Source organism: Hyla sarda, chromosome 9, assembly GCF_029499605.1.
Source record: "Hyla sarda isolate aHylSar1 chromosome 9, aHylSar1.hap1, whole genome shotgun sequence".
NCBI classification, from domain to species: domain Eukaryota; kingdom Metazoa; phylum Chordata; class Amphibia; order Anura; family Hylidae; genus Hyla; species Hyla sarda.
Window position 1 is genome coordinate 168388873 of NC_079197.1, and position 13425 is coordinate 168402297.

Consider the following 13425-nt stretch of genomic DNA (forward strand, 5'->3'; position numbering starts at 1 on the left):
GAAAAGCTCTGGTAAGACCCTTTTTAAAAGAATGTAGCCGTTTTTTACACTAGGTGGCGCAATTTTTAGTTTATTTTCTAAGATTTTAGTTATGCACGGTTAGTTATTAACAAATGTTGATTAGAGATGAGTGAACTTTCAGTAAATTCGATTTGCCACGATTTTCTCAGCTCGGCGGTTGCTGCCTTTTCCTGCATAAATTAGTTCAGCTTTCCGGTGCTCCGGTGGGCTGGAAAAGGTGGATACAGTCCTAAGAAAGAGTCTCCTAGGACTGTATCCACCTTTTCCAGCCCACGGGAGCACCTGAAAGCTGAACTAATTTATGCAGGAAAAGTCATCAACTGCCGAGCTGAGAAGTTCGTGACGAATCGAATTTACTGTAAGTTCGCTCATCTCTAACGTTGATCGATGTAACAGTATATTCTCCATTTTGACATTTCTATAATTCTATTGAGCTTATCCCAATTTCTTTTTCTCATTCCTCAGGAGGAGGATGGCTCTACCTGCCTTCACCATGCAGCCAAAAGTGGAAATCTGGAGATGCTGTGTTTCCTGCTTTCCACGGGTCAGGTCAATGTAAATGCTCAGGTGAGAACGCCAATATTCCTAAATATGGTGGAAAGTAATAAGGCCTTGCTTTTAATATTTTTTTAATTCATTTTTTTTATGTATTTCTTAGGATAATGGTGGCTGGACACCTATTATCTGGGCTGCAGAGCACAAGCACATTGATGTCATTCGGACGTTGCTGACCAGGGGGGCAGATGTTACTTTGCAGGACAATGTGAGTGCCCAACACTGATTCCTCCTTTGAATTCCAGCTGTCTGTTCTATAATAATATATATTTTGTCCCCCATTACAGGAGAAAAACATCTGCTTACACTGGGCATCCTTCACCGGCAGTGCTGAGATTGCTGAGGTACTACTCAATGCACAGTGTGATCTGCATGCTGTGAACTTCCATGGGGATACGCCACTGCACATATCCGCTCGGGAAGGCTACATCCACTGTGTAAAGTAAGAGCCTTCTGTCTTTAGCTTTGTTACTGCTCATTGGGGTGATTTATTTAAAGAAAACGGTCATCTGTTCACCCACACTAAACCCAATACGCTTGGTTATAGTGCGGGTGAACAAGAGAACGATGAGGGGTTAAAGGGGTACACCCCTGGAATTTATTTATTTTTTTAAACTGGTGCCAGAAAGTTAAACAGATTTGTAAATTACTTCTATTTAAAAATCTCAATCCTTCCAGTACTTATCAGCTGCTGTATACTGCAGAGGAAGTTCTTTTCTTTCAGAATTTTCTTTGTCTGACCACAGTGCTCACTGCTGACACCTCTGTCCATTTTAGGAACTGTTCAGAGTAGAAGCAAATCCCCATAGCAAACCTATCCTGCTCCGGACAGTTCCTGAGACAGACAGACAGGTGTCAGCAGAAAGCACTGTGGTCAGACTAAAAGGAAATTGAAAAAAACTTCCTGTGGAGCATACAGCAGCTGATAACCCTTTAATGGGTTAAATACATACCTGCACTCGGGAGATCTGTCCCTCCAAAGATAGTCTTCCATCTTGAGTGAATTGCGCAGGTCAGTGAATATTTATTGTCGCGGGTCATGTGAGCGCTGCGCCGTTTGAGCGCTCACGTGACCCGTGACAATGAATATTCAAATTGAGTCAGCGGGCCCGCCTCTAGAGCACAATTTTAATGAAGATGGATGCCGATCTTCGGAGGTACAGATCTCCGGAGTGCAGGTATGAATTTAACCCCTCATCGATCTCCTGCTCACCCACACTATAACCCAGTGTATTAGGTTTAGTGTGGGTGAACAGATGACCGTTGTCCTTTAAAGGGGTACTCCGCTGCTCAGCGTTTTGGAACACTGTTCTGAATGCTGTAGCCGGCCCCGGGAGCTCGTGACGTCAAAGCCCCGCCCCCTCATGACGTCACTCCCTGCCCCCTCAATCCAAGTCTATGGGAGGGGTCGTGACGGCTGTCATGCCCCCTCCCATAGACTTGCATTGAGCGGGGCATGACATCATGAGGGGGTGGCGCTATGACAAAGCTGGGGGTAGAGCTGATGCTGCAGAATATACTATGTCTGGACAAAGCCTAAACATTTTTAGATTTTGATTTATTTTTATTGTCTATATATTTTAATATGTTAATGGCTTTTGCTGCTCTTCAGTCTGTTCCTGTCTCGTGGAGCTGACACAGAGATTCGGAATAATGAAGGCGACACGCCGTGTGACCTAACCCTGGAGCACACAGACGTCTGGTACGCCTTACAGCTCAATCGTAAGATCCGGCAAGGTATCCTGAACAGAGCGGTCCGCACGGAAAGGATCATCTGCAAGTGAGTGTGTGGACGGAATTACAAGGAGACAGGTTATGTGGAGATCGCTATAATAAAGGGTCGGGCTGTGTTCTGCCATAACGTCTCAGTACTCAGCAGTTTCCAGAATTAATATCGCAATTGCTTCAGCTAGACGTGGGATTACTTACCTGCATCTCACAACCAGTCAGCTGTCTAAGGTTGGGTTCACATCACGTTTTAGGCAATACGGGACCGCATATGGCTGGAGGGAGCTAAAACCGGAGCATATCCCTCCGTATGTAATGGACTTCAATGAGCCGACCGGAGTGAATCGCTGACTCCGGATGGCTCATTTCCCCCCCCCCCCCGTATGCTTTTTTCCCCACCGGATCTAAAACTGTGGTAGACCACAGTTTTAAGTCTGGTGGGAAAACCGCATACGTGGCAAAAATGAGCCGAACGGAGTCAGCGATTCACCCCAGTCGGCTCATTCAAATACATTACATATGGGCGCAAAGGGCAGGGATACGGGAGCGCCCGGTTTTAGCTCCCCCCAGCCGTATGCGGTCCCGTATTGCCTAAAACGTGATGTGAACCCAGCCTTATACAGGCAAATGGACACGTTATGCATTGATCACTTTGATTTGATGCATCACCAGTATTTTAATCATAGTCTGTTTATCTGGAAGTTTAAAATAATTACAGAAAATGGGATTAAAACTACTAGAACAATGAGGAGGCATAAAAAAATTTTTTCGCTACTTTTGTTGACCCCATGTTTGGAGATTGCCCTCCCTGCTGCTTCCTCTCCTCTCTCTACAAATTCAGTCTTAAAGGGGTGCTCCGCATTTGGAACAAACTGTTCCGAATGCTGGAGCCGGGAGCTTGTGATGTCATAGCCCCACCCCCTTATGACTCCCCGCCCCCTCAATGCAAGTCTATGGGAGGGGGCACGCCCCCTCCCATAGACTTGCATTGAGGGGGCGGGGCTATGACGTCACGAGCTCCTGACTCCAGCGTTCGGAACAGTTTGTTCCAAACGCTGAGTAGCAGAGTACCCCTTTAAACACTCATAGGTGAATATTCTGCAGCTGCATCCCTTCCTCCCCCTTCTCCTTGTCTTTTTCCTTACTGTATTACACTAGATGGATTTGTTTAGTGAGTGACTGAGGTTTTCCAAACATTTACAGAGTCTGCAGGCAGGGAGAGAGGACTCCAGTCTGCTATAGGGTGAGGAAGATATCTCTTTCGTATAAGAAAATTAAATAGTAAGCTTTGTGTATACACATGGGGGGCATTTGTCATTGGCTTTACACCATTTCAATGTTCTAAATGTCCCTGCAAATTTTGCGCAATTTTCGGTAGAACATCTTTCCAAGTTGTGTACTGTTAGGCGCACCATGCACCACTGTTTGCAGTGGAGCTGTATTTATTATTTGTGCAAATGAAATGCATTATGCTTAAAGGATAACTCCAGGACGTACAACTTATCCCCTAGGGGATAAATGGTAGATTGCGGCCCCGGCAATCTCCCGAACAGAGCCCCGGCTCCCTGCATGAAACAAGCGTTTTCAACCACAGCACGAATCTGCGGCCGACATGCCCCCATCCATGAAATTCTGTAGCAGAGACGGAGATTGCCAAAAGCGGCGCTCCGGCTCTACCACAGAACTGTGCAGGGAGGAGATGTCAGCCGCCGCTTCCGGTGGCGTTCGAAGATGCTCGTTTCATGCAGCCAGGGCTCCGTTCGGGAGATTGCGGGGGGCCTTAGGCTGGGTTCACACCACGTTTTTCAAATACGGTTACCGTATACGGTTTTCCGCTAAAAAAATGTATGGCAAAAACCGTATACAAGCGTATGACTCCAAATTAAAACGTATACGGTTTTTCCCCGTACGGTTCTATCAGTTTGCATCAGTTTTTGCCAACGGTTTTGCTATTTTGTTGGAATTAGTTTTCCAGCAATTTAATAAAGTTACTATTGTTGTATTGAAATTCCAATCTGAGCATGTGTCAACTCCAAAAACGGATTAGAAAAACCGTGTGCAACCGTATTCTGAAATTCTGTGTACGGTTCTCATAGACAACAATGTTAAAAGAACCGCATACGGTTCGCAAACAGTTTTCCAACCGGAGGCAAAAACGTGGTCGACAGAGTTTTTGCCTACGGTTGAGAAATCGGCAAAACCGTATCCGAGGCAAAACGAATGCAACCGTACACAACATTTGGAATACGGTTTACAATGCATTCTCTATGCATACGGTTTCGGATACGGTCGTATACGTTTTTTTGCGGAAAACCCTATACGGTTACCGTATTTGAAAAACGTGGTGTGAACCCAGCCTTAGCGGTCGGACTCCCCGCGATTTAACACTTATCCCCTATCCTTAGGATATCCTTTAAACCAATCTCTGCAGCTCACTAGTTTCTATAATTTATCAAGTCCTGTGCGCATTTTTGGTACCAAGCAAACGGGGGTAAAATCTCTACTACCTTACACCAACATTGATAAATGTCCACCATGGAACGCACATTTTATATCTAAGGGAACACTGGAGAATCCTTTTAATCCATGTAATTTAGAAAGGATATCCCTGCAGCTCTAAGACCCCATTTCTGTGCTTTTAGGGACATTGCTCATGGTTACGAAAATGTCCCTATTCCTTGTGTGAATGGAGTGGATGAAGAACTTACACCGGACGACTATAAGTACGTGTCCGAGAACTGTGAAACGTCGGCCATGAGCATTGACCGAAACATAACTCACCTGCAGGTAAGGGTCTCATCCCCGTCTCCTCTTCTGTAATCGTCTCCGTTTCTGTTGCTCATATGTTTATTCTTTATGTGGACAGAATTGTAGCTGCCAGGACGACTGTTCTTCTAGCAATTGCCTTTGCGGACAACTGAGTATCCGCTGCTGGTATGATAAGGTGAGGACTCAAGAAGGGTCTCGGCTCTTCACTCCCTACTTTTGCCTTTTGGCCTTTTTAACTTTACGTTCATGTCTGCAGGACGGTCGTCTTCTACAGGAGTTTAACAAGATTGAGCCTCCACTTATCTTTGAATGTAACCAGGCCTGTGCCTGCTGGCAGACGTGTAAGAACAGAGTGGTGCAGAGCGGCATCAAGTAAGTGTTGTGGTAACAGCGTCACAGACCGGGTCATTCCGAGGCCTCATGAGCAGCCGCTGTTCTTCAGGATACCCAGAGGACTGTCCTGAACTGCAGCGTGACTCCCTCCTAATGTCACCTAGTAGGAATTGTTAAAGGGGTACTCCACTGGCCAGCGTTCGGAACTAAATGTTCCTAACCCTGTTTTTGCGCTGCGGTGGTTGGCCACACCCCTTGTGACATCATGTTCACACCCCCTCAATGCAAGTCAATGGGAGGGGGTTTGCCACACCCCTCGTGACATCATGATTACACACCCTCAATGCAAGTCAATGGGAGGGGGTTTGCCATGCCCCTAGTGACATCATGATTACACACCCTCAATGCAAGTCAATGGGAGGGGGTTTGCCACGCCCCTAGTGACATCATGATTACACACCCTCAATGCAAGTCAATGGGAGGGGTTTGCCACGCCCCTAGTGACATCATGATTACACACCCTCAATGCAAGTCAATGGGAGGGGTTTGCCACGCCCCTAGTGACATCATGATTACACACCCTCAATGCAAGTCAATGGGAGGGGTTTGCCATGCCCCTAGTGACATCATGATTACACACCCTCAATGCAAGTCAATGGGAGGGGTTTGCCATGCCCCTAGTGACATCATGATTACACACCCTCAATGCAAGTCAATGGGAGGGGGCGTGACCGTGGTCACGCCCCCTCCCATAGACTTGCTTTGAGGGACAGGGCCGTGATGCCATGAGGGGAGTAGCCGACCCCGTAGCGCGAAAACAGCATTCGTAACATTTAGCTCCAAAAGCTGGCCAGTGGAGTACCCCTTTAAAGGGGTACTCCGGTGGAATTTACTTATTTTATTTTTTTTTTTAAATGAACTGGTGCCAGAAAGTTAAACAGATTTGTAAATTACTTCTTTTATAAAAAAAATACAAAAAATCTTAATCCTTTTTAGTACTTTTTAGCAGCTGTATGCTACAGAGGAAATTCTTTACTTTTTGAATTTCTTTTTTGTGTTGTCCACAGTGCTCTCTGCTGACACCTCTGTCCGTGTCAGGAACTGTCCAGAGCAGCATAGGTTTGCTATGGGGATTTTCTCCTGCTCTGGACAGTTCCTGATACGGGCGTCAGGTGTCAGCAGAGAGCACTGTGGACAAGACAAAAAATAAATTAAAAAATAAAAGAACTTCCTCTGTAGCATACAGCTGCTAAAAAGTACTGAAAGGATTTTTTGTTTTAGTAGAAGTCATTTACAAATCTGTTTAACTTTCTTGCACCAGTTCATTAAAAAATAATAAGAAGAATAATAATAATTTCCACCAGAGTACTCCTTTAAGTAGTCCACCTGCAGTCTTTCTTCCCAATGGTTAATTACCATACAATTGGGAGTATACTTGAAATAAAGCCCCCTCCTCTATATTATCATGTTGCTTTTAGGGTGGGTGATGGGTAGAGATGAGCGAACTTACAGTAAATTCGATTCGTCACGAACTTCTCGGCTCGGCAGTTGATGACTTTTCCTGCATAAATTAGTTCAGCTTTCCGGTGCTCCGATGGGCTGGAAAAGGTGGATACAGTCCTAGGAGACCCTTTCCTAGGAATGTATCCACCTTTTCCAGCCCACCAAAGCACCGGAAAGCTGAACTAATTTATGCAGGATAAGTCATCAACTGCTGAGCCGAGAAGTTCGTGACGAATCGAATTTACTGTAGGTTCGCTCATCTCTAGTGATGGGAACAAAAGGATCTGGCAGGCTGAAATCTAGCATGACCCCAGGTGAACATTTTACAATGAAATAGCCAAAATTTCTCTTTTCAGGGTCCGGCTGCAGCTTTACCGTACAGCGAAGATGGGCTGGGGAGTGCGAGCTCTGCAGTCCATTCCTCAGGGAACCTTTATCTGCGAGTGAGTATCCAGTTTGATAATGGTCCAAAAGCCATCATGAGGCTTTTTAGGAATCCCAGAGTCCTGCAGGGTGAAGGTGCCTCTTATCCCTTTTATATTCAGCTACAAGACTAAGGGCAGAGTCACTTCAGGACTGTATAATCTATGACTGTATTGGTTGCTGCATATGTTCTCTGGAACGGTCTGAAATCCTATAATAAACAGGTGAATGACTAAAATGTACAGAGAATGCCAGACTGATGAAACGTCTCTACTACAGCCAAAAAATAGTAAACTGACAGCATCACCAAAATGGTCTCAAAAACTTACATTTTTATTTTGTTCATGGGAAAAGTGTCTCTCTCTACCATGAACTAAAAAAATATATATATATATATAAGTTTGAGACAATTTTTGCTGATGCCGTCAGTTTACTTTTTTTGGATGTTATTTGCCAGAGTGTATGAGACTACTGGCCTGCTGTACTTCACCTGCCTTAAAGGGGTACTCTGCTGCTCAGCGTTTGGAACAAACTGTTCCGAACGCTGGAGCCGGCAGCTCATGACGTCATAGCCCTGCCCCCTCATGACATCACGCCCCGCCCCCTCAATGCAAGTCTGTGGGAGGGGGGTGACAACTGTCACGCCCCCTCCCATAAACTTGCATTGAGGGGATGGGGGCGTGACGTCATGAGTGGGTGGGGCTATGATGTCACGAGCTGCCGGCTCCAGCGTTCGGAACAGTTTAAAGGGGTTACTCAGGAAAAAACTCTTATTTTATTTATTTATATATATATATAATATAATATAATATAATATAATATATACTGGCTCCAGAAAGTTACAGATTTGTGAATTACTTCTGTTAAAAAAAACTTAATCCTTTCAGTACTTATGAGCTGCTGAAGTTGAGTTGTTCTTTCTAAGTGATCTCTGATGACACCTGCCTCGGGAACTGTCCAGAGTAGAAGCAAATCCCCACAGCAAACCTCTTCTACTCTGTGCAGTTTCCGAGACAAGCATAGATGTCAGCAGAGAGCACTGCTGCCAGGCAGAAAAGAACAACTCAACTTCAGCAGCTGATAATTATTGGAAGGATTAAGATTTTTTAATAGAAGTAATTTACAAATCTGTTTAACTTTCTGGAGCCAGTTGATCTAAAAAAAAAAAAATGTTTCCTGGAGCACCCCTTTAACGACGCAGGACGTATATTTACGTCCTGCGCCGGCTCCCGCGATATGAAGCTGGATTACGCCGCGATCCTGCATCATATCGCGTCGGTCCCGGCGCTCATCAACGGCCGGGACCCGCGGCTAATACCACACATCGCCGATGTGCGGTATTAACCCTTTAGAAGCAGCGGTCAAAGCTGACCGCCGCTCCTAAAGTGAAACTGAAAGTGACCCGGCTGCTCAGTCGGGCTGTTCGGGACCGCCGTGGTGAAATCGCGGCGTCCCGAACAGCTGATCGGGCACCAGGAGGGCCCTTACCTGCCTCCTCGGTGTCCGATCGACGAATGACTGCTCCGTGCCTGAGATCCAGGCATGAGCAGTCAAGCGCCGATAATGCTGATCACAGGCGTGTTAATACACGCCAGTGATCAGCATAGGAGATCAGTGTGTGCAGTGTTATAGGTCCCTATGGGATAATAATGATCAGTATAAGAGATCAGTGTGTGCAGTGTTATAGGTCCCTATGGGATAATAATGATCAGTATAAGGGATCAGTGTGTGCAGTGTTATAGGTCCCTATGGGACCTATAACACTGCAAAAAAAAAAGTGTTAATAAAGGTCATTTAACCCCTTCCCTAATAAAAGTTTAAATCACCCCCCTTTTCCCATAAAAAAAATAAGACATAAAACGGTGTAAAAAAATAAATAAATAAACATATGTGGTATCGCCGCGTGCGTAAATGTCTGAACTATAAAAATATATCATTAATTAAACCGCACGGTCAATGGCGTACGCGCAAAAAAATTCTAAAGTCCAAAAAAGCGTATTTTGGTCACTTTTTATACCATTAAAAAAATGAATAAAAAGTGATCAAAAAGTCAGATCAAAACAGAAATCATACCGATAAAAACTTCAGATCACGGCGCAAAAAGATCCTTCAGATCCCTCATACCGCCCTGTACCGCCCTGTAGGGGTCAGAAGATGACATTTTTAAACGTATAAATTTTCCTGCATGTAGTTATGATTTTTTCCAGAAGTGCGACAAAATCAAACCTATATAAGTAGGGGATCATTTTAACCGTATGGACCTACAGAATAATAAGGTGTCATTTTTACCGAAATATGCACTGCGTAGAAACGGAAGCCCCCGAAAGTTACAAAATGTGGTTTTTTTTTTTCGATTTTGTTGCACAATTATTTTTTTTTCCATTTCGCCGTGGATTTTTGGGTAAAATGACTAATGTCACTGCAAAGTAGAATTGGCGACGCAAAAAATAAGCCATAATATGGATTTTTAGGTGGAAAATTGAAAGGGTTATGATTTTTAAAAGGTAAGGAGGAAAAAACGAAAGTGGAAAAACCCTGAGTCCTTAAGGGGTTAAATGACCGTGCCCGTTTTGAACATGGGATATCAAGTTTTGACATTACATCATTGTCATCCAGACTTCTATGGATTCATCCTTCTTCATCGCATCCTGTATAATTTCTCCTATTTAAACCATTTTGTCTCCTATTTCAAATCTAAAACTTGACCAATAAGAGTCCAGCTCTCAATATATTATGCTAATTAACCAGTGTTCTTTTCACTGCAGTTTATAGAATCTTCTTATCCCTTTGCTGTAGTCCTGGGCTCTGACACCCCATAAGCCATTGCTGCTCTGTGACCTTCCATTCTTTCTACCTGCAGGTATGTGGGGGAGCTGATCTCCGATGCAGAGGCTGATGTCCGAGAAGATGATTCCTATCTCTTTGACCTGGATAACAAGGTTAGATGGTTATCCTCATACGTGGCTATATTTTTCGGGGTTGTTGGTTAGATCTTACAACAGATACTGAAGCAGCGGTGATCCCTATGGCTCTCAGGGCATTCTTGGAGCTATCGTTTTGCAACAGCTGCTTTTGCAGAACTAGAACTCCCAGCATGGCCTGATAGCCATAAGGAAGCTATATGAACAGGATATATCTTCTATGAATCCCTAGTTTGTTCTCGCACAGAAGGGGAAGCATGTGTTTACATTTTATGGGATACAGGAAATTTGGGGTACTGTCAGAAAAAAAAAAAAAAAAAAACTAATAATTGTTTTTATGGTGAATATTAAAATGTACAAAAAAATTGGGAGCAGAATATTTCTGGAGGTATGTTATTTAAAACAATATTTTCTAAATCAACTGGTGTCAGAAAGTTAAAATGATTTGCAAATTACTTCTGTTTATAAATCCTAATCCTTTCAGTACTTTTCAGCTGCTGTATACTCCATAGGAAGTTCTTTTCTTTTTGAACTCCCTTTCTGTCTGACCACAGTGCTCTCTGCTGACACATCTGTCCATGTCAGGAACTGTCCAGAGTAGGAGCAAATCCCCATAGCAAACCTGGACAGTTCCTGACATGGACAGAGGTGTCAGCAGAGAGCACTGTGGTCAGACAGAAAGGAAATTCAAAAAGATAAGTACTGGAAGGATTAAGATTTTTATATAGTAAGTGATTTACAAATCATTTTAACTTTCTGGCACCAGTTGATTTGGAAAAAATGTTTTCCAGTGGAGTACCCCTTTAAGGACACAGTCAGTTCTATTTTTGTGTTTTTGTTTTTTTCCTCCTCACCTTCTTAAATCCATAACTTTTATTTTCCCCCTATGGGTCTGTACAACACCTTTCATTTAACCATAAAATGTACGGCGCAACCAAAATTTTCTTTTTCATTTTGTGGGGAAATTAAAAAAGACCTGCAAGTCTCATACAAAAAACGTTTCCCCTATCTGCAGGATAAGTTTTAGATCACGGGGATCAGAGCCATGGGGCCCCTGTGATCTCCTGTACAGCGCTCGGACTCCCCCCGTGATCCTACCCTGCAGATAGGCGATAAGTGTTTTTTTTTGGGGGGGGGGGTTGTATGATATATCTCCTTTAAGATATAGTCCTAATAAAGGCTGCTGATTGTAGTTGTGCCTGCTATGACTGTCTCCACCTCCATAGGCGGCTGTATACTTTATGCCCTTGATTCTAATGCCCCTTGTTCTACTCTCAGGATGGGGAGGTGTACTGCATAGATGCCCGATACTATGGAAATGTCAGCCGCTTCATTAATCACCTGTGTGAGCCCAACCTGATCCCCGTACGAGTCTTCATGTCACACCAGGATCTGCGTTTTCCACGTATCGCCTTCTTCAGTGGTCGGGACATCAAAGCAGGAGAGGAGCTTGGGTAAGTGCATTGTGACACAGGAGTTTTGCCTCCGCAGTTCAGTGTGGACTATGAGGTGTGCTGGATTTCCATTAACGGGGTACTCAGCTGCTCACAAACTGTTCCAAACGCTGGAGTCGGCAGCTCATGACGTCATAGCCCCGCCCCCTGATGACATCACATCCGCCCCCTTATGCAAGTCTATGGGAGGGGGCATTTGGAACAGTTTGTTTCAAACGCTGAGCAGCGGAGTAGGTAGGACACCCTTTAGGTAGTTTGCCCCCCCCCCTGTAGGCAGGACGCCCTTGTAGGTAGTAGACCCCACACCCACCCCACCCAACCCACCAAAAGGTAGTAGGCGGCACGCACTTGTAGGTAGTTTGATTCCTGTAGGCAGAACCGCCTTGTAGGTAGTTTGCCTTTGGCTGTCCGGGCATGCTAAGAGTTGTAGTCTTGCAACCGCTGGAGGCACCCAGGTTGGGGAAACAATGCAACAGATAGAGAGATGCTCCTGGCCTCTAGTGGCTGCAGGCATTATGCTGCCTGCAACCTGGAGACTTTACACTCTAAGACATGTTAGGGCACTTGTGGCAGTACTTTGAAGTGTTAGGACACATGTGGCGGAACAACCACCAATACAGATATAATAACAAGCTCAAGACCAGATCACATGCAAGTATATGAGGTTGACAGTACAATGAGGAGCATAAGGAGACCGTGAAACTACAAGAGGCTCATGGAGGTTACACTATGCATTTACTTTGGAGAGAGAGCGAGAGAGAGAGAGACAGTCATGGGGACCAAGTTTTTGAATAGGAGGCATGTGATCTCTATGACTTAGAACCTCTAGCTCTGGTCGGCTTTAGCTCTGCAAGGATTGTTGTGTAACCCTTTCTTTCCCCTCTGTGTTTCCTTCTCCTCCCAGGTTTGATTACGGCGATCGTTTCTGGGACATCAAGAGCAAATACTTCACTTGTCAGTGCGGATCAGAGAGGTGCAAGCACTCGGCGGAAGCCATCGCCCTGGAGCAGAGTCGCCTCGCTCGGATCGAGGTTCCCGATTCGGTGCCAGTGTCTGCCGCCGCCGCCCCTATTCCTCCTCCTCCTCCTCAGCCCGTTTGATAGTTTAGACTCTTTAATGTTGGAGCCTAGTTCAAGAGGAACCCTGCAGAGCTTCTCTCCTCCAGTCCTGGGGATCCTGCAGAGCATCACACTGCTCACCAATGTCCGGCCCAAGGACTCGGTGTAGTGATCTTGCAGAGCGTTGCTCTGTTCGCCGTTCTCCTGCCTGATCGTTGTCTTGTAAATCGTCCAGTCTCATGAATAAAATAAAGATCTTTTTTTTATATATATATATAAGAATGTACGTTCCATGTATGTGATATTTCAGTATTGCGCAGACTGTCCAATAACGGATGGGCGGCCATGCTGTGTGCTTAGCGCTTTGCCGGATCAGCCGTGTTTACGCTTCTGTCATGCTTCATTCGCTTCAATTGTGACCTGAACCCTGAGAAGTAGATGATACATCGGTAGGAAATACTTTTCTTTCAGCAGGGATTTCATGGATCTGCTACAATGTATCGGGTGGAGCATGTTCCTTTTGTATGCGCTTGTTAACCCTTTTAGCACTGCTACATCAATTTCTTAAAGGGGAACTCTGCTCCCCTATACATGTTATCCCCTATCCAAAGGATAGGGGATAACATGTCTGATCATGGGGGTCTGGCCGCGGGGACGCCC

At 44.9% G+C, this 13425-nt stretch overlaps 1 protein-coding gene across 2 annotated transcripts in view; it reads left to right on the forward strand.

Moving 5' to 3' along the window:
* Positions 1–13020, forward strand: part of EHMT2 (euchromatic histone lysine methyltransferase 2) — a 37364-nt gene extending 24344 nt beyond the window's left edge. For both annotated transcript variants that reach the window (XM_056539167.1, XM_056539168.1), the window contains 11 exons: positions 487–588; positions 680–784; positions 864–1018; positions 2189–2356; positions 4947–5091; positions 5171–5248; positions 5330–5445; positions 7266–7352; positions 10193–10271; positions 11532–11707; positions 12612–13020. In XM_056539167.1, the coding sequence (XP_056395142.1) occupies positions 487–588; positions 680–784; positions 864–1018; positions 2189–2356; positions 4947–5091; positions 5171–5248; positions 5330–5445; positions 7266–7352; positions 10193–10271; positions 11532–11707; positions 12612–12807 (1407 nt within the window). In that variant the 3' untranslated portion in view covers positions 12808–13020. The remainder of the gene's footprint in view (positions 1–486; positions 589–679; positions 785–863; positions 1019–2188; positions 2357–4946; positions 5092–5170; positions 5249–5329; positions 5446–7265; positions 7353–10192; positions 10272–11531; positions 11708–12611) is intronic.
* The last annotated feature ends 405 nt before the right edge of the window (positions 13021–13425 follow it).